This window comes from Ochotona curzoniae, unplaced genomic scaffold (genome assembly GCF_017591425.1).
Source record: "Ochotona curzoniae isolate NIBS_2020 unplaced genomic scaffold, NIBS_Ocur_1.0 contig_3520, whole genome shotgun sequence".
Lineage (NCBI taxonomy): Eukaryota > Metazoa > Chordata > Mammalia > Lagomorpha > Ochotonidae > Ochotona > Ochotona curzoniae.
In genome coordinates this window covers 13,313,382-13,339,519 of record NW_024465894.1, presented here as the reverse complement: position 1 = coordinate 13,339,519, position 26,138 = coordinate 13,313,382, and the positions used below count along the sequence as shown (strand labels likewise).

At 36.8% G+C, this 26,138-nt stretch overlaps 1 protein-coding gene across 14 annotated transcripts in view; it reads right to left on the bottom strand.

Moving 5' to 3' along the window:
• The window catches only part of RBM39 (RNA binding motif protein 39), a 33,855-nt gene that overhangs the window by 6,617 nt on the left and 1,100 nt on the right, over positions 1 to 26,138 (bottom strand). For 4 of the 14 annotated variants that reach the window (XM_040981543.1, XM_040981544.1, XM_040981548.1 and 1 more), the window contains 10 exons: positions 24,350 to 24,399; positions 20,125 to 20,319; positions 17,442 to 17,507; positions 17,291 to 17,344; positions 14,919 to 15,036; positions 11,409 to 11,561; positions 8,048 to 8,185; positions 5,191 to 5,256; positions 3,791 to 3,995; positions 2,861 to 2,938 (listed from right to left, as the gene is read on the bottom strand). In XM_040981543.1, coding sequence (XP_040837477.1) covers positions 2,861 to 2,938; positions 3,791 to 3,995; positions 5,191 to 5,256; positions 8,048 to 8,185; positions 11,409 to 11,561; positions 14,919 to 15,036; positions 17,291 to 17,344; positions 17,442 to 17,507; positions 20,125 to 20,319; positions 24,350 to 24,399 — 1,123 coding nt within the window. Of the gene's footprint in view, positions 1 to 2,860; positions 2,939 to 3,790; positions 3,996 to 5,190; positions 5,257 to 8,047; positions 8,186 to 11,408; positions 11,562 to 14,918; positions 15,037 to 17,290; positions 17,345 to 17,441; positions 17,508 to 20,124; positions 20,320 to 21,375; positions 22,209 to 24,349; positions 26,121 to 26,138 lie in introns of those variants that run through there. The other 10 variants (XM_040981546.1, XM_040981547.1, XM_040981549.1 and 7 more) reach the window with 8 other exon arrangements.

Genomic DNA, 26,138 nt, shown 5'->3' with positions numbered 1-26,138 from the left:
CTATAATTTTACAAATTTGTTCTAACTCACTATTAACTACACACTTTAAAAATTCTTAATTTTAAGACAATCTCAAAGATGAAAATTTTACTGAGGTTTGTCATATTATTTAGGCAGCAAGAAATCAACAGGGTTCTTGTAATCTACAAAATAAAATTAAGATACAATTGAACATTACACTACTAAAAACAAACAATATAGGAAGGGACATGAGGAATCCCAGAGCCTATGAAAATTATCATAAAATTGAGAAGGAAAAAAATGTTAAGTAAATAAATAAACAACATGGCCTCAAACTTCTTGAAACAATGAACACAAGATGTTTGTGCTTCAATTTACATGCAGATAATTACATACATACTACATGTGGATTTTCTAATTGCTCAAAAGTGGCATCTTGAACTGAAATTTTAACTACAACTTACTTGAACATTTGGCCACTTCAATTATTAATGCACTTTGCTTATTTTCCAAAAACTGAGGAGAAGGCTTTTTAAATATACTTGCATCTCATTCAAGTTACAACATTATTTGTCAGGGGCACAGAGCGTTCGCCTAGCAGCTAAAGGCATGTTTTGCCTGTGATAGGATCCCTTATCGGAGCCAGTTTGATTGGGCTTCCTACCCAGCTCCCTGCTTGTGGCCTGAGAAAGCCATGGAGAGTAGCCCAGAGCCATGAGACACTAAACCAACCCACATGGGGGACCCATAATAAGCTACAGGCTCCTGGCTGTGAATCGGCTCAGCTCTGGCCATTGCGATCACTTGGGGAGTGAAGTTAGCAGATGGAAGATCTACTCTGTGTATCTGATTTTCTAATAATAAATAAGAAAAGAATAAAAAAATGATTTCTCAGATGATTTTAGACAAATTAGGAGCAAAGTATAGATTTCCAGGGAATTAAAATGAAGAACACATTTACCAAGCAATAAATATGAGATACAATAAAAAAAATACTATCCTTAAAATCCATTTCAATACACACAAAAGAGGAGTACTATAATTATGTAAGTACCCAACAAGAGACATGATTTAATTGTTACAGGAAAATCATGGCTCCTTTGTTAAAACAGAACCTTCAGTTACCTAAAGAAAATGCTTAATCAAAACAATAGCACCTAAAGTCCTCGCCTTGAACAAGCTGGATTCCCATCTTGGCGCTAGTTCTAATCCTGGCAGGTAAGCTTCCCATCCAGCTTCCTGCTCCTGGCCTGGGAAAGCACTGAAGGACGGCCCAAAGCCTAGGGATCCTGGACTCCCGCAGGAGACCTGGAGGAAGATCCCGTCTACTGGATTTGATTCGGCACAGCACTGGCTATTGCAGTCACTTGGAGAGTGAATCATTGGATGGAAGATGTTCCTCTCTATTAACATTGCAATAAAAATAAATAAATCTTAAATATGTCCATATATATATATCGGGGTCTATTATCACTGGCTATTTAGAAAGCAGAACAGATTCTGTTACTAGGCATTTAGTTGTATTTTTCTTTTTTTTCCCTGCGCTTTAACTTTTAAAACAAGGAGTGGCTTGGTAACAGGAGACTACGCTGTTGGGAAGAATAGAATGCCTTAGGAGGACTGCAGCAGATTCCAGCTTCCTCATAGGGAGCCCTCAGTATGCACTTAAAGGTAGGTCCCTAGCACCCATGAATGGAGATGGAAGCCAATTCCATCTTTCAAAGGAAAAATGTACATTTTATTTAAAAATCTTATTTAACAGGGAGAAAATTTCTGTTACACAAACTTTGAAAGAACAGAGTCTGTTTTTTGGGAAGGTTTCAGTTTTATTAATATCCATGCAAATAATTAAAGATATCACTATTATTTATTTTAAATCAAACAAAATGCATATAACAACCAAGGAGTAAAATAGAAATATTAAGGAAAATATCAAGTATCAGAAATGCTTCCATGATTGTTTATTCTCTTAACAATCATTGGTATGGTTGTGCAAAATTCTAACTACATTAAATTTCAAGCTAAGCCCTATTGATTTGATAAGAAGAAATGATCAAACATTTTCTGTAGGTACTCACACTTCTGGTTACCCACTAGAAGGCAAACAAAGAAAAACACCTCTGTCCTAATAATAACATAAAAGCAGAAATCATATTCTTATGAGAAAAGCCTTCAATCTCAGCAGAAATTATGAAACAACCAGATTATTTCATGAATTTATATTCTGATCTGAGACATTAAACCATGAATCTCTACAACACATGAAGTCTCAATTTGCAAACATGATCAAAACTGAATTGGAATTACAATTTCTAAAGTGTTATGTGATACAGATTTAGGTCCGGGCTATGATTTATAAATTCAAAAGTTTAGGTACTTACCAAGGAAGATTAATAGTAATGTCACATACACTAAACACCTACTTGCACAATTCTAATCACTTTTTTCCTCCATTTTATATTAGAACTTCATTCTCTCAAGTTTTAACATGTATCATTTGGAAAAAATTTCTGCTGCATACTCATACTGCTATAACTGAATTTAAGTTTGATTTAAAAGCACTGGACATTTTCAGTGTTGAAATATTGCAGAGAAGCATTTTGTTTTGAAAAAATATGAGCCTTCTTGTATATTTAACAAAACTGATATATGCATGCAGTTTTTAAGAGTACATTTTAAAAGAGTTAACACTACGCTATAGGGATCAAAACTATTCGGACATGCTAATCTGATTAGTGGAAAATTCTGGTCTCATATTTAGGTGAAATCCAGAACTATGCTAAAAGTACTTGATGAATTGAATTCTCAGGTAAGTCCTTTTAAATGCAAAAAATTTGGAAATTTTTTCCAATTAGATGAAAAATCAGTGATTCGAAATTAGAAAAGATTCAATTCCTACCTGCCACAGCACCAAATGCCAAAGAACCACTCATTTGCAGTGCTTGCTGTGCTGCTGGAGGAATCTGCAAACCAGTACCTGTAAAAAAAACATCTCAAAGTCCTTACTATGTTGAAAACATTACTATCACATCTTAAAAGAAATTATGGAACAGAAAACGAGCCAAGAAACAAAAACACTGCTGTATCTTACAGGAATGCCTTAAAATTTATCCAGTTTATACTGACACTTAATAAAAAGCTGAAATCATCATACTTGTAACTACAGGCACAGATGAAAAAAATAAATTTAGCATACTAAATAATCTTGTCATTTATGACATTTAACGCAAATCATGGGAAACTGTGTGGGAATGAAGGCAACCCAGACTGGTGTACCTGAGTTCTGAGTTCAAACAAGGGCTATCCTTGGGATTCTGTGTAAACCTGGGAGCTAGATGACTCCCAATTACATGAGTCATCTAACATGCACAGGGGGATGGAGGCTGACCTCCTGGCTTCTGAATACATCCTGGAACAGTTAACATACAAAAAGGCAGATTCCCCAAAATTTTTACAATTAATAAATAAAGAGAAATGCAGTTAATTTCATTTTACCTTCATACGCCAAATATTTTGCAACACTAAGAAAAACTCCAGGGCCAGCACAAAAACAGTTGGCAAGCGAAGGTTCAAGTCGTACTTCCCAACCAGCTCCCTGCTTAAGGCCTGCCTGGGAAAGCCATGAAAGATGGCCCAAAGCGGTAGGAACCTGCACCCACATGGAAGTCTCAAAGAAGCTCACAGCTCCTGATTACAGACTGGCTCATTTTTAGCCATTGCTGTCTTCTGGGGAGTAGACCAGCAGATGCAAGATCTTTCTGTCTCTCCTCCTCTCTATAAATGTGCCATGCCAATAAAAAAGGAAAAACAAAGAAAACAAAAAACTTACCCTCTGCAAGTCTTGCCATTAACTGCAGACGACCAGTTGTTCCCAAGTCAATTCCAGTCCTTTCCAGTTCATCACTATCCAGAAATGAACTAGCACTGGATGCATCAGTACGCTCAGTAACATGACCAACCTTCATCGGCCTTCCCGCTAGTTCAAATCCATTCAGCTGTTCTAAAGCCTTTTTGGCACATTCTGAATCAGAAAACTGTTAAGTAAGGAAAAAAACTTATTATACTATATTAATTTCAGTGGGTATACATCAACAAAGCTATGCATCTTGGTTGGAGACCTGCGAAGTGTACAAGGCTCCTGTCCAGCTTTGCGTATCCAGCTATAGCAGGCAACTGCTATAACTACAGTAGATATAATATACTCAGAATTATAGTTTGGACTACACGCAATATAACCCACATTATACAGACACTATGATCAAAAAACCTTTAATGTGGCAGTTTTAAACAACTTGAGCACTGCAGTGGATTAAATGCCATTGCTAGCATCATTAATAAATATATCATGTCAGAGGTGCAGTAAAAATCCTTGCTGCTATGCTTCTGATCCAGCTTGCTGCTAATGTATGGAAACCAAAGATGGACAAAGTACTAGTTTTCTGACATTCAGTCTGGCCTGGCTATAATTACAAAGGCCATTTTGTGAACCAATTTGTTCATAGATGATATGCGTCACTGACACGCTGCCTTTGAATTAAACCTTTATGATATTATGGAATCTTTGTATCAAAAAGCAGCAATATTTCAAAAATTAAGTTGCAATTAGTAGGGATGGTACTGTGGAATAGTACATTAAGAGGCCATCTGATGCATCAAGATTCCATATATGTTGGACATTGCGGCCAGTTAAGAGTGAGCAAATGGATGAAAGATCTGTCAGTTTTACCCTCTTTGTAAATCTCACTTTCCATTAAAAAATAAATCTTTAATAAGAAAAAAAGTGTTTAAGTAAGCAATTAAAGGATTGACTGGATGCCTATATGTATCTTCTATGTAACAGCAAAGAATCCACATGCCCACATTGTGAAAGAAACGCCAATTTTGTTCATCCGCTCATTTCCTGCTCATATACATGGTCAGGAGCATTAGCGTGAGACATTAATTCATGTTTCCACACACAGCCAGGAAAAGTAGTAACTATGTCGGTATTTGGTAAACTAACCAGCCAATGGAAAATGTGGAGAGACAGATAAACAATCTATAAAAAGGGACTACAGAATAGTACAGGCTGATAAGAGAATGAGTTTAACTACCGCCTCCCGAAAAATAGCATCTATGTACTATTTTAGTAATATGAGCATAGCAATTATCCTTCAGCCCACCTAATAATCAGCGAATCTCTCATTTCACTTATATGAAATAAAATTTCAACTCCTTGTGATTACTTACTGTAATAAATCCATATCCTTTCGAACGACCTGTTTCACTATCCATCATGAGCTGTATACTTTCAATCTAAAATTACAAAGCATAATTATTATACAAACCAAAAGAAACAATTAATTTTGAGAAATTGTTTATAAAATTTAGAATATACTCCTGCCCTCAAAAATTTCTCATTCCTTGCACAAAACCTAACAGCTTAGCAGCTTCCTAAATTAACATGAATATATACACACAGAGCAAGAACAAAAATTAGGTTTTGTATGTAAAAATCACTGAAAACCAGACATCCATAAAAACTATTAACACAGACAAGTGGCTACATCTCTAGTACACCATATTAAATTGATTCAGACAGTGCCAATCAGGCTGTGTAATTCAGGCACATCTGCTTCTCCATCTTACCCAATAATGTGCCTGAGAAAAAAACACAATATGAACTGAATATTTAAGCACTGCCTTCCACGTGGACCCTGGAATTGACTTGAAAACCAGCAATTTTCTGAATGTAAGAATAATTTCTCTCTCTGCCATTCAAATAAATGATTGCCTAAAACAATTCTGTATTCCATTTCATTCTTTTAAAAATATCAAACACTAAAAATGTTATCAGGCATTACAAATTAACTAACTGCATGTTGTGTGAATGTACTAAAAGCAAGTGAGTTTACTGCAAAAACATCCCAGGGAGCAAGTAGCACAGTAGGCTAGTAGTTAAACTCCTGGCCTTCCAAAAACCAGAATCCCATTTTTTTGACTGGTTCATGTTCTGGCTATTCCACTTTCCTTCTAGCTCCCTGCTTTTCAGCTGGGAATGCAGTTGAGGAAGGCCCAAAGCCTCTAGACCATGCACCATACTGGTAGGCTTGGAAGAGGCTCCTGGCTTCAGATAGGGTCACCTCCGTCCAATGAGGCTCCTTCTCTCTGCATATCAACCTTTTCAATAAAAATAAGCAAATCTTAAGAAATGCATAAGAAAAATTAAGAATACTAATCTCAACATGAATGTCTGACAGATGGAATATGCCAATTACTTTAATGTAATTACCCTCTCTATAGGGAAATACAGCACAATTTGGAAAAGTATTCTAGTAACTTAATGTTTCAAACGTTCATTTAAAAATGCTTAAAGATTTTTTCATACTGTTTTCATACATGCAACATACACAACTAAGACCTGAAGTGTGTACACCCAGAATGAATTCTGCAAGCACAATTGCCTGAATTTAATTAGTGTTCACACTTTAGCAGTTTAGTAAATGTTAAGAAATGATGAAAGCAAATTCTAAAAGGGGGTCTAGTCATGACTGCATTTTTAGAATAACAATGGATAATTTAAAGCAGGAATAAAATTTTTTATACGTGGAAATCCAATTAAGTGTAAGAATTGCACATATCAATGTATAGTTTATGTAAGCAATCACAATGGGCACACAGGGTCGTGACCATTAATTCAGTCCTACCTGCTATGTTGCTAATATGGCCAATAAATCTGCTTAAGCAGTGGATAACAATCCTTCCACCAAAATTGGACAACAATGTTATGTTTTTATCCCCAGGCTCAGGCTATGTTTTGGATGACCCAACATGTTGGGTTGACTCCAAATGTTGATTTGAGAAGTAAACCCACAGTGGGTGGATTTCCTTCTGTCTCTTCAGCTCATCACTGTGACGAATAAATGTATATACCTATTTAAGACCATCAAAATATCTTAGTGGCTAAACAGTGATCTTCATTCACCAGGATCCCAGAGGGGCACCAGTGTGTGTTCACTTTCCTTGCAGCTTCCTGTCCCATGGGAGAGCATTACAGGAGAAGAAAGCTTTGGGACCCTGTAACCACACGGTATACTCAGAAGAAGCTCCTGGCTTTGGATCAACTGAACTCTGCCCATTGCAGCCTCTTGGGGAATGATCAGACAGGTGGGTTTTTTTCTGTTCCACTCCTCTCTGCATACCTGGCTTTCCAATGAAAATAATCTATCATAAAGTACCTATTTCTTTAAATATAGGTCAAACTAACATTTCACACTTTCTCCCCTAAACAAAACCATTTCAGGGCTCAGAGTATTACCCTAGGGGACAAATCCTCACCAAACATCTGCTGGGGTCACATATTGGTGCCAGTTCTATCCCAGTTGCCCGACTTCCTTTCTAGTTCCCGGTTTGTGGCCATGGAAAGTATCAGCGGATGCCCTAAAGCCTTGGGACCATGCAATTTCACAAAGACCCAGAACAAGCTAAGCTTGGCATCAGCTTAGTTCGGGCTGTTGTGGCCACTTACAGAGTGAAATTATAGGATGGATGTTCTTTCTCCCCGTATCTTTGTAAACTTGCCTTTCCAATAAAAAAAAATAAATCTTAAAAAAAGCACATCTCCATATTAGTCAATTGTGTAAAAATAGAATAATCCATGAAACAAGGAACCAAGTTTGTTTTTAATTTTCAGGTGACAGTAAAAACAGTCCATGACTACCACAAATTATGTAATCAAATTTCCAATATTTGGGTAAATTTTGGCACATCTAAGTGCTACCAGTAAGCTTCTCCCCAGGAAAACAACCTCTACAACCATGGAATCTATACTGCAAGGTTAGTATCAAAATCAGCTCTGTGTTAAGAACACACCAATTTTTTAAAACAAGAGATGCTCTTTTTTTTCATTTTGACATCATGAGTAACTTACAAATCCTCTATTTTCAAATAAATTAATTTACCAATCCTATTCAACGTTGCCATGGAAATTTCAGAAACTAACTCCTGCCATATAAAATTTATGAGCAATCATAAAATAGCTATGCAGACACACAGAAATTATCTTGGCAATATTCAAAACAATCATTCATTCAAGATATGGACTTACCCTTCCAAAAGGCTCAAAGATTCCTCTAAGCATGTCTTCTGTTATGTTAAAGTGTAATGAGCCCACATACAGTCTCATAGGTCCAGCACTCCCCTTTTGTAAATTGTTTGCCATTGCTGCAGCTCTGTTTTTTTCTGCCTGCAAGTAAAATATTGCAAAAAATGCACAATGCTTACAAACAATACAAGGCTTTTAAAACATTCCTACTTTAGGTTCGTTAATGTTTAGGATACCCTAAATCAGAAGCAAAAGGACAAATTTTCTCTTAAACCACTTCTATATGGTATGCTTCAAAGACAAAGTCATAGAAACAGAAACACATCCAAGGTTACCAACTAATAAGAAGTTATTGATGAATATATGATCTCTGACAAAATTCAAGATTTTTCAAACATTGGAAACTACTTCTAAACCAGACCATGAAGTTAATAAAAGGTACTGAATTGTACAGTTCATACATTAAAGTCATGCTTTATGTTACATACATATTCAAACATGAAAACAATTTCAAATAATCAGTACCAAGAAATTATATAAAAGTCATATTTTTTATAGTCCTTGGGACTCTGCACCCAACTCATGTGGGGTACCCAGAACAAACTTTTGGCTTCAGATTTGTCTGTTAATACCACTTGCAGAGTCAACCAGTTGATGGTAGATCTTTGTCTCTCCTCTCTGTAAATCTAACATTTGAATAAATATAAATCAAATAAATAAAAACACAAACAGCGCCTCCAGTGCAGTGGTATTAATAAGCTAATCCTCCCACTGGATCTGCAAGGCATATGGGCACTATTCCTCAGCACAATGCTAGTCTATTTTCTTTTTAAATCTATCCACAGCAAATATCTGAAAGAATGAATACTCTAGTACAACTAAGTCAACCAACGGACACTTGAGAGGATTCCTCACCCTTCTATCAAAAGCATTTCAGTACTAGCAAAACTACTTGGGCAGGAACAAAGTAGCATGCACCGTATCGGGGACCCTGGGTTAATATCGTGTCCCTTTTCCCTATCACTGGTATGACTTCCACCCTTTTGGTTCGCCATCCGCCACATACAGCTAGAAGAAAAGATGCTTTATAAGTAATGACCAGATCACTTTTCCCTAACGTTTGATCCTGATTATGAGATCAACTATGTAACATGATCTTTTTTAATTTAAAAAATTTTTTTAATCAGACTGTCCAACAAAAAAATATATAACAAAAAACTTCATGGCTTTAAACATTCAGAACCATAATCCCAAAAACCTTTAAAAACTAGGAAAAAAAAAAAAAAGAGGCCAAGAAGTAATTTAGCCATAGTCACATAGACCTTACTTATTATTGAAAAAGGAAATGTAAACTTAAATCTGTTTATGACACATATCTTCAAAAAAGTTTTAATAAAGTAATTGTATCTAGAAGCAACTGTGAAATATTTCAGTAATTTTAAGAAAAACAAAATAGGACTGGATTTCTCACTGTTCAAAATAATTTTTAGGTCAAGTCAATGGCTAAATTAGCTAATCAAACCCCAACCTCCCCCTCCTCCAATATCCAGGATCCCACAATGAAGTGGTCCATATCTCAGCTGCTCCGTTTCCCATAGATCAGTTGCAGCTCCCTGCTTAAGGCATGCCAATGCAGCAGAAGATGGCTTGGGACGTGAACCTGCATAGGAGATGCAGAACAAACTCGCACTAGACTGGCCATATGGGAAATAAATCAGAGGATGAAGTTGTCTCTCCTCTCTGTAACTCTTCCATTCCGTTAAAAATAAATAAACCTTTAATAACATTTATGGCTCAGTGCTATGGCTCAACTAACTAATCCTCCCATTGAAAGCACTGGGAATCCATTGGCGCAGTGCTTCCTGTCTCAGCACCTCTGCAATCAATTTTGCTCCCACAGTTTGCGAGGACAGAAAGCAGTGGAAAACTGTACAATTTTTGGGACCCAACACGCACAATGGAGGCCCAAGAAACTCTCAGGTTCCACATTTGGGTCAGGTTTCTCTTCTGGGATCAGGTTCAGGTCCAGCTACTGTGTTCATATGCACAGTAAACCAACAGATGGAAGATGTTAGCATCTCGTTTTCCTTGCCAATAAATAAAATATTCACATTGCCAAGCTGAATGAAAAAATTTATCTATAATACCACTAACTTTTTTTAAAGGTAGAAATAAGTAAGACCCAAATTCAATACTAATTCCACCATCTACTTTCTGGGTTTAAGTGCAACACAATCATAAGTTGCATTATTTCAAACAGAACTCTGTTCTTCAAACTAGAGCTCCCACTTTGTAAAGCTACTCTTATCATGTAGCATAATATTTTTGGGGCCCGGCACAATGGCGTGCGTAGTGGTTAAAGTCCTTGCCTTGCACGTACCGGGATCCCATATAGTCCCCGGTTCTAATCCCATCAGCCTTGCTTCCCATCCAGCTCCCTGCCTGTGGCCTGGGAAAACAGTTGAGAACAGCCCAAAGCCTTGGGAAGCTGCATGGGAAACCTGGAGGAAGTTCCTGGCTCCCGGCTTTGAATCAGCACAGCACTGGCCACCGTAGTTACTAAGGGAGTAAATCATTGGATGGAAGATCTTCCTCTCTGTCTCTCCTCCTCTCTGTATATCTCACTTTGCAATAAAAATAAATCTTAAAAAAAATACGTATTATTTTTTCTACTCATTCCCTTAAGGCACAAACTCCTTACATCACTGCAAATCAATAATTATAAACCGGGAGCCATGACTAGTTAATTCTGTCACAAGGTAAGAGTCCTTGGCCTGCCTGAACTCAAGAGGCTTCTTCAGTCTTCCTGGAGATTTCACTGGGAGGGGGTCTCTTGGGAACAAGACCGCCCTAGCCTCCACCCATCACCAACATCCTGAGGCAGGATGTACCTGGGGAGTGCGACATTAGAGTCTGGGTGGAGAGACCCAGGCCAGGTCTGATGCACCTTTGCCATGTAAGTGGTGCCTCAGCTACCCCCATGTTGGGGACCTGAGATGGGTGGGAGGCTGCTTGGGGCTTCTCCTTTTGTCTCCCCACTTATACCAGATTAAAAAAAAGTGGAAACAATAATCTAACCCATTTTCCTGCACCTCTTGATCCTTTGTGCCCTAATCAACTATGTACAAATTCTCAAAATAAAATGAAATATTTTAAAAAATAATTATAAAACAGTTCTTTTTCTGGAAGAAATTATTCACAATTTCTATGAAAAAACATAGTACTTCAAAGTAATCCCTGAGGAAAAAATCAAACAGGTATTAAGAATATCCATAGTGATTAACTTTGATCAGTTAATCTGAAACACTACACCAAACTAAATAGTTAAAATTTAAAAAAAAAAACTTAGCTTTGAAAAAATTACCTGTGAAGCTTGTACTATGATTGGCACTCCTAAAACTCGCTGGCCGGTTAATCCTATTGCTAGAGGCACTGAGCTCACATCGACAAACTCCACATAAGCAATTCCCTTAGAACGTCGTGAATTTCTATCAGAAATCATCCGCACATCTCGAACCTAAAAATAAAACACAACCTTAATATACACTACCACATACTGAACTTACCCACTATAAATAATGTAAGCTTCATTAGTCCAAAATGTATAAAAGGCAAAGCATAATTTAGGCATAAAAACTTTCAGGAAAAGTTTTGCAAACTAAACTGAAAACCAATATGTAACAACTAGACAGTTAAAAAATGCTAAGATTCCACATAAACTTGCAGTATTACAATCATTCTAATACTAAAGTAACTTAATAGCTCAAATTAACCAATTTCAGTTCAAATTCTACTATTATATCTTTTTTTTTTTTCATTATGAAAGATTTATTTTCACCTCGCCCGCATCCGGGAGCCTGCCAGTGAAGTTGGTGCTGGGTTTTGGAGCCCAAGAGGCAAGGGAACTGATTGGCCTTGGGTCTCCTGGCCCAGGTCCTTGGGCCTGCCTAACAGACATATCAGGTTCATATGCCCTGGGGAGAGGGATCAATAGTGATGCAGGTTGCCTAACCCAGGTCTTGGGGTCAACCTGTGAGGTGGGTAGCGGATTTGTGAGACCCAGGGGTGGAGAAACCAGCAAGGCTTGGGATGCCTGGCCTGGGTCCTTCGGCTCACCTGCAAGAACATGTCCTACTTAGTGAAAAAGGCCGAGCAGTCGACACAAGGCCCTGTTGTGAAAGGAGAATATGGCAGCTCATTTGGTGCCGTAGCAGAATAAGGAGAACAGAACAAACGGGACAACTACCCCAGTCAAATGATGACAGCAAAAAATCTCGGCGAGTGGAGACTTGAGGCTTACTATGTCAGCCAATGGACACTGGGAGGGTGACATCATCCTTGGATCACTGAAATCGACAGCATTTCAGAACAATCCAAACCACCTGGGCAGAACCATCAGAATATGCACACATTGAAATTATGGGTTGATTATAAGTGACAGTTCCTCATCCCTGGGTACTGAGATGTCTAGAAAATTGTGTGGCTTTTCCCTATGTCTCTCCCCTTTCCCCAGTAACAACAAATAAAATGAGATCACTCAATTTTTCCTAAACCTTGATCCTTACCATCCTGGATCAATCATGCAATCATTATAGAAAAATTTATTTTTTCAAAAAATATTTTTATTAGAAATTCAGATTTGTAGTGAGACGGAAATAGATCTTCAATCCAATGGTATAATCCCCAAGAGCCTGCAATGGCTGGAGCTGAGCCAATCTGAAACCAGGAGCCTCAAGGGTCCCAAAGCTTTGGGCAATCCACTACTGCTTTCCCATGCTATAAGCAGGAAGCAGAATACGAAAGTGGAGCAGTAACGACATGAAACAGTGCCAACATGGGATCCTGGCGCACACAAAGCAAGGATTTAGCAACTAGGCTACCTGGCTGAGCCAATGTTATCGCTTTTTAAAAAATTATCACGTTATATTTCCCCAAAAGAGCAGTGAATTTTCCCCCTTGCCAAACACACTGATAAACTGGGACACTCATGATCTGAGGTATTAACACCAGAACAATTTGGACTTCTAATTAAACTATGTTAAAGCACTAACTAAAAGAAATCTGGTAGTACACGACAGTTCTGAACTAATATCATATTCCAATCTGGTTCAGGAATCTGAATGAAAACTGAACCTAAACATGTATAAACCCAGTGCCACGGTCAAGCAGCACTGGCAGCTCAGGATTCCAGGTTTATCCCTCTCCACCCACCTTTCTGTTAATGGTGTAGGGAAGAGGTAGACACATTTTGTGTGCCCCTTACACCCACACAGGAGAAGTAGAATAATCTCCTGGCCTTTGACCAGCCCAAATGGCCGTTGAGACAATGTGGGAAGAGAAACACTGGATGGAACACAACTGTAACAAATTAATCTTACAATTTGGAATATTTTACTTTGTATTCATTCTTGGTTTATCATTTAGGAATTATAATTTGCATGCTATTAATGTAAACCATGAAAATTTAAAGCACAGCAAGATGTGTAACATTTTAGGATTATCAATGCAAAGTATATTTGTAGTCCAGTGCATGGCTCTAGGATAAATCCTTGCTTTATATGCACCAGATCCCATATGGCTGCTGGTACATGTCCTGGCTTATGGACTGGGAAAAGGAATAGATGGCCTAAAGATTTGAGAACTGCACCCATGTGGAAAACACAGAGGAGACTGCTGGCCTCTGGCCCTAGGTCAGTTCAAATCCGGTCGTTGCACCCACCTGCAACCAGTGGATGGAAAATCTTTCTCTCCTTCTCAATAAAACTTCTTGATAATTAAGCTGGGGAGCTGTGGGTCAGCTGGCTGATTCTCTACCATTAACTGCCAATCTCATATGGTTAGCAATGGCTCTGGTCCCTCCAGCTTCTCCACAACCCATCTACCTCCTGACTAACGGACTCAGAAAGCAGCTGAGGATGGTTCAGTCTGTGGGCTTCTGCACACAAAGGGAAAGGTCCTACTTTCTGGCTTCAGTTCCACCCTTCTCTGTCCTTCTCCAGTCGCTGCAGCCATTGAGACAGATCTTCCATGAATCTTTCTTTTCAATAAAAATAAGCCTTTAAAAAAAGTCATTAAAAGGGTCTGAATGATGGCTCAGAGGCTAAAGTCCTTGCCTTACATGCATGAGGACACCATATAAGCTCCAGTTCATTCTGGGATACTTCACTTCCCATTCAGCTCTTTGCTTGTGGCCCAAGAAACCAATAAGGACACCAAAGCCTTGGAACCTTGCACCCACGTGGGAGACTTACAGGAAAGCTCATGGCTTCAGATCAGCTAGGCTACCACTGTTATAGCTACTTAGGAGTGAAGCAATGGACAAAAAACCTTTGTGTATCAACCTTTCTCTGTAAATCTACCTTTTCAAGAAAAACAAAATCTTAAAAAAAAAAACAAACAAAAAAGCACTTCACTAAAAGGTGATAAAAAGGGAAGGGAAGGTAATCAAATGGCACTGGTATACAGGTTCTGGCTCAAGTTCACCCTGGATAAATTCTGATGGCTGGCTAATATGCCAAGACAAGCAGGAGAGTGAGGCCCAAGTGTTTAGGCTCTGCATGCAAGTGACAAATTTGGGAATATGAACCTTGTTCCTAACTGAGCTGCAAAGGTCCCAGCCAACGTGGTTATTTATCCATGGCTCAGGCCTTAGTGTCCTGTCCTGAGCATTTCAGTGTGCAGCAACAGACGGAAACTCTTTAATGCATATAAATTTTGCATGAGTTGATAAATTACTTCAGCCAGCAGCTTTGTTGGCCTGAAAATGAAAACTTCATAGCAAAAGCTAATACTTCCTTATAAACTAATTCTGGGTTTGTTTAAATGTTTTCTTTTTCTGCCACACTGACAATTTCTCCACACAGGACATGATTACCTTTCCTACTGTAGAAAAGAATTCTTCCAAATCCCGTGGTCGAATTCTTGCTGCCAACTGCATACAGAATACTGTCCGAGCATCTCTTTCCTCAGGAGTTAGATTATCTATAGGCTCTCTAAAAGAAGTAAAGAATACAAAGTCAGTTTTACACACTATTTTGAAACTTGCAGTCTCGGCAAGTAAAATAAGCTTCAACAATTAGTACTATCACTTTTAGTATGCCCATTTTCATAAAACATATTTATAAAAAACTAATATATAAAACTTTGACATGATCCAAATACTTCTGTGACGATATACTAAATATTTCCTTAGCACCTTACAAGGCAACAAAAGTTTAGTCCAGTAATTTTTACAAGGGTATTCCCAAAGGAACCATGACAATTTAGTAAGCAATGCAAAATAACCTGAACAGGCCCAAATGCCAGAAAGGTACAAAATGGATATAATGTATCCTTCCACATAGCATCATCATCAAAAAATCATGAACTCCAAATAATTTTGATGGGTGCTTGACATAGCAATGAACATATAACTTAGTTTGTCTCCATCTCAAGAATCTACGGACTCAAGTCTTGAAATGGGCCGAGTCTTGAAGACTACACAAACTTATTAATGTTCATAGTTGGTCCTCTTACAATCATGTGAAAAATTAAGATTGAGTTACCCACTCCTGGCTGGCAATTCATTTGAGGAACAAATCAGTTAGGATGGAAACTCTGACTCACGGCCTTAAAAGTAAAGGCAAATAAATAACAATAAACTTTAAAGTAAAAAAGTGATGCAAATTTATTTGATTTTGAGAATTCAAACTTATTTTACTTAGAGGGACAACAGTGAACTGGTTATTAATTTAAATTATGTTTTAATGAATGAGCACTGTGGTACAGCAGGTCGAAGGGTGTCTGTTTATATCCTGGTTGTTCTATTCCCAATCCAGCTTCTTTATAATGGCCTGATTAAAACTAAGTAAGACAGGCCTGCCGCCAAAGTAGGAGACAGATGAAGCTCCAAGCTTCGGCCTCATCCAGCTGAGCCGTTGCAACCTCCTTGAACATCAACCAATCGACCATGAAGTTCTCTTTCCTTTATTCTAAACTCTTTCAAAGATAAGATTTCACGAACCTGGTGTCTTAATCAGTCTCCTGATGCTTAAATGAATAAGGAGACAGTAACTACAACTAAAATAAAAAACCAAAACCATTAAATTATTTAGGCAAACTTAAAACAGTAGGCTTTCATTTACTCATAGTAGCAGGGCTTACAAGTAGGGTGTACTTTCAACCTTACAAAGGCAACTCAAGCACCTAACAAAAAGTTAAAGCAGAACAGACTTCTGTTTCTCATAAGTATCTATTATCATTATCTGTTAAAGTTATGTTAATCTTTATATTTTTGCATTCATATTCTAGGCATTCTCAGACTGTTTCACCAAACCAGCCCATAAAATTCATTCTACCTCCGATACTATGGTACAACTAGCAAATCTGAATTAGATTCAAATGAGTGAACTTTCTTTTAAATCCGTTATTTGAGCTTCCAAATTCACTAATTTTTCACAAAATCTGCACTTAAACTACAACAAATTAGCAGAATAAATTGTGAAAAGAAGTTCTTTTAAGGGAAGTCATCTGTAATGAATAACACTATTATATGTTCCAATGTTTCCAGCACAGAAGAAATGGCAAACTGTATTTACGAACAAAGTTACTAATGGAAACATTCAAGAACATACTTTCAATTAACCCATGATTTGTTTCTTCTAAAGGTAGGTTAACTTTAATTTTTAAGATTTATTTTTGTTGGATATAATAAAGAGGAGGAAAGACAGGAAGATCTTTTGTCCACTGATTTACTCCACAAGCAACTGCAATGGCCAGTGCTAAGCCGATCAGAAGCCAGGAGCCAGGACTTCTTCCAGGTCTCCCACACAGGTACAGGGTCCCTAACCTTTGGGCTGTCCTCCACTGCTTTCCCAGGCCACAAGTAGGGAGCTTGATGAGAAGTGGAGCAGCTGGGATTAGAACCGGCACCCTTATGTGATCCTGGTGCTTTCAAGGTGAGGACTTTAGCCATTAGGCTAACATGCCGGGCCCGTAGGTTAACTCTCCCTAGATGGCATTAAAAATGTTAAATAAATTTATCACTTGCAATCACTGCACATTAATAGCAGTATGCTCCTTTATTAATTATATGAAATTAAGATATTGAAAACTTGGCAGAAATTCATATTGATTTGAAAGCTCTATAGTACTACAAAACAAAGTAAGAGCAAAACTTAATATATTTCATGTTATATTTTTTAAGTTTAGCAGTGGCATAAATTTCAAAACCTTAGAAGAAAAAAGTAATATAGGGACAACAGCTACCTCACTGGGCTCTTGTCTTTTCTGAAGGGACTTTTGCTTCGGGAACGTCGTCTGCTGCAAAGGTAAAAAGTTTAAGAAGTTACTCAAACAAGTAAAATCACATTAGTTCCTTTAAAAACAATTTAAACAATTCAGAAGTATGTTTAAAAACCTTAATTTGATGCTATGAGGCAACCCAATCTTTCCTCGGATGGCACTGTTAAATTTTGGTCCGGAGCTAAAAAGGAAACACAAAATTACACTAGTTACAGGTTTAGGGTCTTGCTAAGATCGCGTTCATGCGCTCTCCAGCAAGTTTAACATTGTTTAGGCTGCTTCTTTTCCACCTCAATTATGAAGAGGAAACAAAACAAAACAAAACAAAAAAAAAACTCAGCTCTCTCCCAGGCAAGCTGCCCTTATGTTTTTCCAACCTGGACCACTGAGAGGTGCCAAGACCAAAGGTTACTGCCTCAAATTTTTAATTCTGAAAATGTTTTAGACCCATTTTCAAGATTTAGTTTCACTTTAAAATTATTTGTATTTATAGATAAAATCATGAAACAAAAAATACATAACACAAAAATTGAAAAGAAATCCCCTTTGTTCACATCAGCAATAATTATTGTTAGAAGCTGGTGTGTATTCCTCTAAGTCTTTCCTGAGGAACATATGGTGTATAAATATTGCTTTTCCAAACTTTTAAAATAAAGGAAATAATGCATATAGTCATGAAGCAAATTTCTCTGTATAAGCAATTGTTAGACCACATAATCTATTTATCACATTAAATTCCAGCTCTTCGTGCCAAAATATTTCTTAGTAGATATGTGAAGGTAATTTCACTAATTTCTCAGAAATTATGTGTTTTCAAACCTCACAAAGCAAATTGTTCTATATCAGCTGTGTGTGCCTTTTAAAAACAAGTCCAATTTAAAGCTGTATTAATCAGCTCTCCATCAGTGCTCATCTGACTCCTATTTCAGAAGTGTAGCCAAATGAAATGATGCACATTTCAATTAGCTCTCAGTTTCAAATATAACCTATTCCAGTATATGTGTCATTTGCAATTCAGACTAACAGTGACTTATAATACACATCTTAAGGAACACACAGGAACCTCTACGGTATATTTGCTTATAAGGTATATTTAATTATAAAAGTAGCTTGTTATAGGTAAAATAAAAATTTAAAAAAATGTGCTCCAATATTACAGCATTTTTAAAACACTTTTTAACAGTCCAACCATGATCCCAGGCCAATTTACAAGTATTGTGAGCAGAACAGTATTCTGTCTCATCATTCAGGTAATATACCCTTCCCATTTCATTTAATTCACTTTTGAAAAAAAATAAATTATAATTGCATTCAGAATGCAGTAAATCTTAATTAATAAGAAATTTATTATAACATTCAGAATTAAACATTTTGGTTGCATTTTCAGCTCTGAAAACTCATGAAATAATCAGCTAGAGGAACATGAAAGCATGGGATGAGCGTTGCAGCAATGCTAGTTTAAGATTCTCCTGCAATGCTGGCATCCCATACAGCATCCAGCTGCTCTTCTGATCCAGCTCCCATGATAAAAGGGCCTGGGAAAGAGAGGTAACACGGCCCAAGCACTTGTGCCTCACAACACATGGGGTGACCTGACTATGGTACACGCTGCTGCCCCAAGGCCATTTGGAGAGTAAAGCAGTAGTAGATGGTATATCTTGCTCTATCTCTCCAAGGCTCTTGTGTTACTTCAAATAAATCTTAGAAAAAAATTTAAAAGTTCAAGTCAGAATCAGAAATCATTGTTATTACTTTCAAATGGCTTCAAATAAATCCCACGTTTCCCCAAGCACAGTTATTATTTGCATTCTTTTCCCAGTATAACTCATTGGTTTTTCTGCAATTTGTCCCCTTCTGAGTAGATGAGGAAATGGCTAGTGTTGTGCCAGTACAGGTAATTATGTTGTCTGCCATACAAGCATCCCGTATGGACACTGGTCTCAGCTGCGCCATTCCTAATCCAGCTCCCTGCCAATGGCATGAAAAACGCAGCGGAAGATGGCCCAGCTACCTAGGTCCCTGCTACCCACACCTAAGATCTGGAAAAAGCTTCCAACTTTGTAGCAACTATGTGGGAATGAATCAGTGGATACAAGATTTTTTTTTCTTACATAAACAGAACAAGAATACAGGGTGATACAACTTGCCCTGGTGAATGAGCCATTTTTGATTCAGTCTTATTTCTACTTTCCATCAAACCACTGGAAGTGCTTAACAGACCCTGAACAGGGTTTGCAACAATTCTGCTTCTTTTAGGGGAAATACCATCATAAAGCAGCAAGGACTCTAAGATTCAACTCTTGCTTACTTGCAGTTTCTTTCCAACGTTGTGTTTTAATGATCACAATAAGCTGTTCCCATTGTTTAAAAATGCTACCAAATTTCCTAGTTACTAAATCTTTAAAATAATTTCAGTGTGGAATATTAAAAAACATCAAAGGTTTGTGTTGAGCACAATTATTTATCAAGGAGCTTACAAAAAATCTGTAAAGGGTCTGTGGCTGAAAACAGCCACAGACAAGACTTCATGTAACTTGTCCTTCTAGCATTCTAATGCTAGTGTAAAAAGGCATACAATTTAAATTTTTAGATGGAGTAAAAGGAAATAAGCTGTATGCCTAGAAAAATAAATTTTTATTTACTTCCATCCTTTTTTTATTCTCCAGACTTCAATGTCAATATCCTTAGGTTTTCATTGGCCAATTATGTTTTTGACATTTCAAGTCCTTGAAATCACATTGCTGTCAAAATACTCAGAAAATCACTGTCAAACCAAAAACAAAATTAGAGATACATACTAAGGGCTTCGGTAACGGCCTCGGAATCTGCGATCTCGACTTCTTGATCGGCTCCGTCTCCTTTCTTTGCTTCTACTTCGCTTCCTTTCCCGGCTTTTGCTCTTTTTTCTTTCTCTATCTCTGCTTCTCTTCCGCTCCTTACTTTTGCTTCTCTTCCGTTCATGACTACGACTCCTGCTCTTGCTTTTTTTCCTCCTAAGTGAAAAAAAAAATCATGATTATAATGTTGGCTAAGAACTGACCAAAATACATTTCCTTTTATGGTTACAAAATCATTTATCCATTTGTAAACTTAATTGGTATTTTTGAGAATAATAAGATACATAATCACATGTTATGGTAAACACTCTAGTTCATCTTTGCCTTATATTGCTGAAAAGATGAGCATCCAAGGGATTATTTGATATCTGCAACTCATCCTTAAGAGCACAAACTATACTGATTTACTGATTGTTGGCTACAATTCAACCAGGCACACTTGTTGGCAGATATAAGTCAAAATCTAGTTCCATGTGGCCAACAACCATTACTGTAAGTCACAAGATATACCTACGATGCCAAAGTTATAAGAAATCACATTTACACCAATTACTTGGTACACACATAAAATTCAGTAAGTAAACAAATTTAATTGAAAGTAAATTTTGACCCAATTCACATGGAAATATTTTCATACTGTCAAAGACCAAAAATATCAACACTTTGATTTTTACACAATAGGAGTACAAACCAATGCAGTACATCTATACACTCTTAGACTTGAATGAGCCCATTGAAATATTTTCTAGTTATAATAAACCAGAAAAAAAAAGTGTGCTATTTTTAAGCCAGTATATACAAGCCTATGGAGTGCAATCAAAAACTCCATCTTCACAAATGTCCATAAAAAACTCAGAAGTGGAAAAAAAATCCCATTTTACCTTTCTGTTAATTTCCATGCCTCACAGTATATTACCCACTCATTTCAAATTTAAATCTTAAAATCTATCTATTATCATCCAAATTTTAGAGGTGCCTTCAGATATTTTAAATTGAAAAATATCTCAAATAAACTTAATCCATTAAGCCGTCAACTTGTAGTGGTTTAAAAAGCAAACATTTTGATAATGCTACATTATTATTTGAAAATTTATTTTTGTTTTAGTTCTTATCAAGGCAAAGTTAACACAAGAACAATGGAGGTCTGCCTCAGAGAACCTGAAAATCAGGTTATCTTAGAGTGCATGGGAAATAGAAAATGAAGACACCCACCTTCTGGAATCTTGAAACCCACACTCCAATCACAAGGAGATGTAGAGCTTTCCAAGGAGGCAGAAACTTTGTCTAAAATTTCAAGATAATCCACCTGACTGTCAGAAATGTATATGCTAGGTAGCACATGACAGAAAATTAGGCTACACTCGTTATTCATATGGAAGTCATCACAGCAACGTCCAGAAAGGCAACAGAACAATCTTCCCTGCCTGAAAAACCTGACACTCTCTCTTAAACTTGAAAATTCTGAGTTGGTTAAAACCTAAAGTCCTAAACATAATGAATTCAAATAGGAGACAAGATAAAATGCAATCCAATCTCCCAGAGATAAAAACAGCAAATTTTTGCTCTGTTCAGCCATAGCACAGAGGTATCCAACTTCCCTATTGACTTAACAGGTCCAGTAACTGTCAAAATTGCAAAATAATTTAAACTCAAGGTATCTGAAGTAACTTTTGTATAGAAGCTCCCACCCACATCTGAAGGCAACCCCACTCAAAGTCACAGCATACTAACACAATCAGAAAATACATTCGGCATAAAAGCTCAAAAATTGAAGGGTACACAAAACCAGTGTACTTCTCTATAACAAATTTCAACTTCAGAAAACATTAACAGTTATCGAAATCCTCACTAATAGTCAAATCCTGTTACAACTTAAAAGGGACTTTCCAAAGTCTTTAGTGGCAGTGGGGATTTGTACTGAACATCATTGAAGTAAATGGTCCACTGGGCTGGGCCTTTGGACTTTTTGGTTATATGGCCTCTGCTGTAAGGTGTTTTGCTATAACTGGATTTGACGAAGATCTAAATTTTAAATGCAAAGTGTTCTGGAAAATAAGAAAAAAAAATACAAAAGTCATTTATCCCAAAATTTATAGATAATCACACCACAGTAGCCAATATTATTTCAACTGTGTCACTTTTTGTCATCCTTTTTTTGAGTAATTCTCTAGAGGTTAACAGAATTAATGCTGGCTTAGAGGTTGCAAAACTGGATACACTAATAATTAGTACTCCCATGAAGGCAACCTCAGAGACTAAAAAAACCATCCTTTGAGAGCTTACCAAACTCACAGGTTATAGCTCTTCAGAAAACATCCTGATGACTTGGTTTATGCCAAACTTAATGTTACTACAGTACATGATATGTTGAGAATCAACATTCGTTTTTTTAAGAAACCATATATACAGTTAAGTCAAATATTTCTTAAAAAGGTGCTTTTTAGCTACCGTACAAACTGTATAACATTCAATAGCTTTAAAGACAATGGAGTTTAATGGTGAAAAATGCAAAATGGCATGTTTCTATATCTTATATTTTATGTATCCCTGAAATTTTTTTTGTTACAAAAAATGAGTGATAATTTCCTGACTAATTAGGGAATCATTTAGTCAGCTATAAATGAAACATTTTCAAAGTGTGTACATTTTCAAAGAACATTACATGGTCTAGAAAGTGTCTTCCTTGAACAATCAATTGCATGACTAACATAAACTGTCCATTCTTTAGTCCCTAATACTTTGCATTAGACAATAGCCACTGAACACTTCTCAGCCTGCTGTTCCATTTCCCTGTAAAAACTGGGGACCCATAATGCACATGAACACATAATAAAAATGAGTACAATCTGGAGATGGTATTATTGGCGAGTGATGACATCAAATGGTGTAATCAAATTCTGCACCCAAAAATATTTCGTCTCATTCTAACTATTCATCTACTAGGCCTATCATTGATATTGGACATCATTGATATTAAGTCCATCAAAGTAGGTAACATTCCTCTTGCTGGGTTTTGTTGGGATTACATTTTTCTAATACAGAAAATGTTAGAAAAACCTTGCTAAAAGTTCAAAAGTCAGATTATCATAAATCTGCAATGACTAGTTGTCTCAAATCACAATACATGACTAAATCCAACCTAACCCCCACATCTCTGCTAAAAATACAATCTCCCACCCATAGTAGAAAAAAACTAGGTCATTATTATTTTAAATTTATTACTGCATTATTTTAGGGCAATACAACAGAACACTGGTTTCATAAGCCCTGAATAATCCAATCTGACCATTTTTCTCACCTACTTGAGATTTTAATCGGCTATTGAAGCTATAACCAACTTAATATTTGTTTTGAGCATGACTGAGATACTTACTATAAGACATTGAGTTTTTAGAAGGAAAAGAACCACAGAGACTCAAATAAATGACTATTTTATCACTTCTTGATTATTATGAGGTCATGAATGTGACAGAACATCATAAACACAGCAAAACGATTTAATGTTTAAAACATGACCACATGGTGTGAAGATTCACTGACCTTAGAGTTGAAACTTCAAGATTTGTTAGGATCCAATCTTAAAAAGAAATTGGTTTCAAACTACAAACTGCATTCATATAGTAATTTATATTAGAGCTCCTACGTGAGTTACTCATCAGAAACTCTCAAATTGTCTAAATGTTCATAATTTAAAAACCTACATTCTATAAAGTCTACACTAGACTTTAAAAGGTATAAAGCAAAAACTACATTAAGTAGGTTAAGTTTGCTATCACCTTACTATAAAAGAAATGCCTTTCAGCAGCAAGTGTCATAAGTAATTCACACGATTTCTGATTATTTCTGTCTAGGTTATCTTTTCTTTGTAACAGATATGTATATAGTTTTACCTGACAATATTAAGCAAAAGTATAAATTTAAAACAAAAAAGTCTAACACAAGAAATCCTAACCAGATTATTACGATGACCTTTGAGAGAAATGTGTCTAGAGGATTCTTGAAATCCAGGCACTAAAGTCCAGTTTTATATCCTCAGAGCTTCTTATTCCATAAGGAAAATCATTAATTTACGAGTCAAGAAAAACTTCAGAAGAGAAACTCAGTTTGGTCTTAGCCACAGAGTCACAATGCAAGAATTCAGCCACATTAAGTTCACCCCTCTCCCAAGTCCCTTCTTGCAACTTACTTTTTGCTACGTTCTTCATGGCCGTTTGCACTGCTCAACTTATTCTCATCCTAAGCAGGGTTGATAGAAGAACATCATGAGGACGAAGTGGTAACATTTCAAGTTGTCAAAGGGTAAAGGGAACAGGAATAAGAAAATACAAAACAATTTTAAAACTAATTATTTGCTTATAGTTTAATATGGAAAGCTATAAAAAAATTTAGATGGGTATGTTTAACCACTTTGTTGCTTACAATTAAGCCATCAAGATAGAAAAAGGAACATCTCCACATTAGCATATCAAATTTTATTTTCTTATTTAGTTTATAAGTTATCCAGATTTACAATGTTGCAGTGGTTAAATGAAATCTATAAAACACGAAGGAAGTCCTTTCTTGAGTCTTATTCCTTGTTCTATGTTCCCTTTCGTCAGTACCATGGCTCTATTTCTGCCTAAGCCCCATGTGGCCATGCTAGCAGCCAGCCACTATCGATTTCCTGTGACCGATGCCATTCCTGAGATCTTCGCCCATTTCCGTTGGAGGGTTGGGACTGTAAGAGCTTGATGCCACCTCTGTCACACATCTCGCCCTGAAGCAAACAGGGATTCACACTGCTTTAGTAATGTTGACTCCCAAGAACCCAAGAAAGTCAATTAATAATCCACCAGTCCAGCCTAAACATTTTCTACTTCCATACCTGTTTACATGGAATTACATCCATGTTACACTAAGGCACAAGAATCTTAACACTCAAACAGAAAGTAGCGCTTCAAGAGTACAAGCATTACAAAACTAAGTTATTTAAAGCTAACAAGAATTCATCCAAATTGGTACCACATGGTCGTGCTATACGCTCAAAAAATAAATGCATTATTTTAAAAAGGTTTAGTGCAATGTTTCAAGTTCGATCACATCAGCTATAGGAGTATAACTGCTAATTTTACAAGGCTTTACAGTTTGTGATACAAGTGATAATGCATGCATGCTGCTAGATTCACCACCAACTGGTGAAAAGAATGAAAGACAGTTTACTTTTACTCTGATACTGAAATGGGTCAAAGATCTTATTAGCCAAAACAATTCCTTTGTAGTTTTTAGTGTGAAATACTATGGTAGGGCCTAAATGAAAATAAAACAATATGGAGAACAGTAAAACAGTCATCAAGTGACTCTAAGCTGTGATACTGTCTCTTGTTTTAGATTTTTTTCTATTCAGGGATCCAAGAATTTAGTAATTATTAACTGAGCAGCAGATCGCCACCTGCCTGCTTAAAAATTTACTGTCACCAGTCTGGTACTTGAGTTTTAAAAATCTCACCCACTTCTTCTCATGAGACTGATTATTGGAGATTTACTTGTCACAGACTGGTTATGCTTTTTTTTATTCTTGGACCCCTGCTGTTTCCCAAACCACTACATTCACCTTTTTGCTATACCAAACTGGAGCTGGTAATTCTTAGTTGAGTCATTTTACCTAGGGGACCACGGTACAGCGATAAGTCACTCAATTACTACCTTATGATTGACAGTTCACACTGGAATCAAAGGTGAATTCATGGGAGTAGAGGTGAGATATCGTTAGGCAAGTCTACAAAGAGAGATAGATGGGCATTTATTCATCACGCTGAAGTGAAACTACTGCACAATATTATTACATCAATAGCATATATTTACTTTTGTAAGTTACACGTAATGCATCTCTGATAAGATAAATCAAGAGGACTCCGGGGAGGTTAGTTTACATTTCAGCAGTAGTTTCGTGAATAATGCTAAATTAAGAAAATAGAAAAACCTCACCAACATGTTTT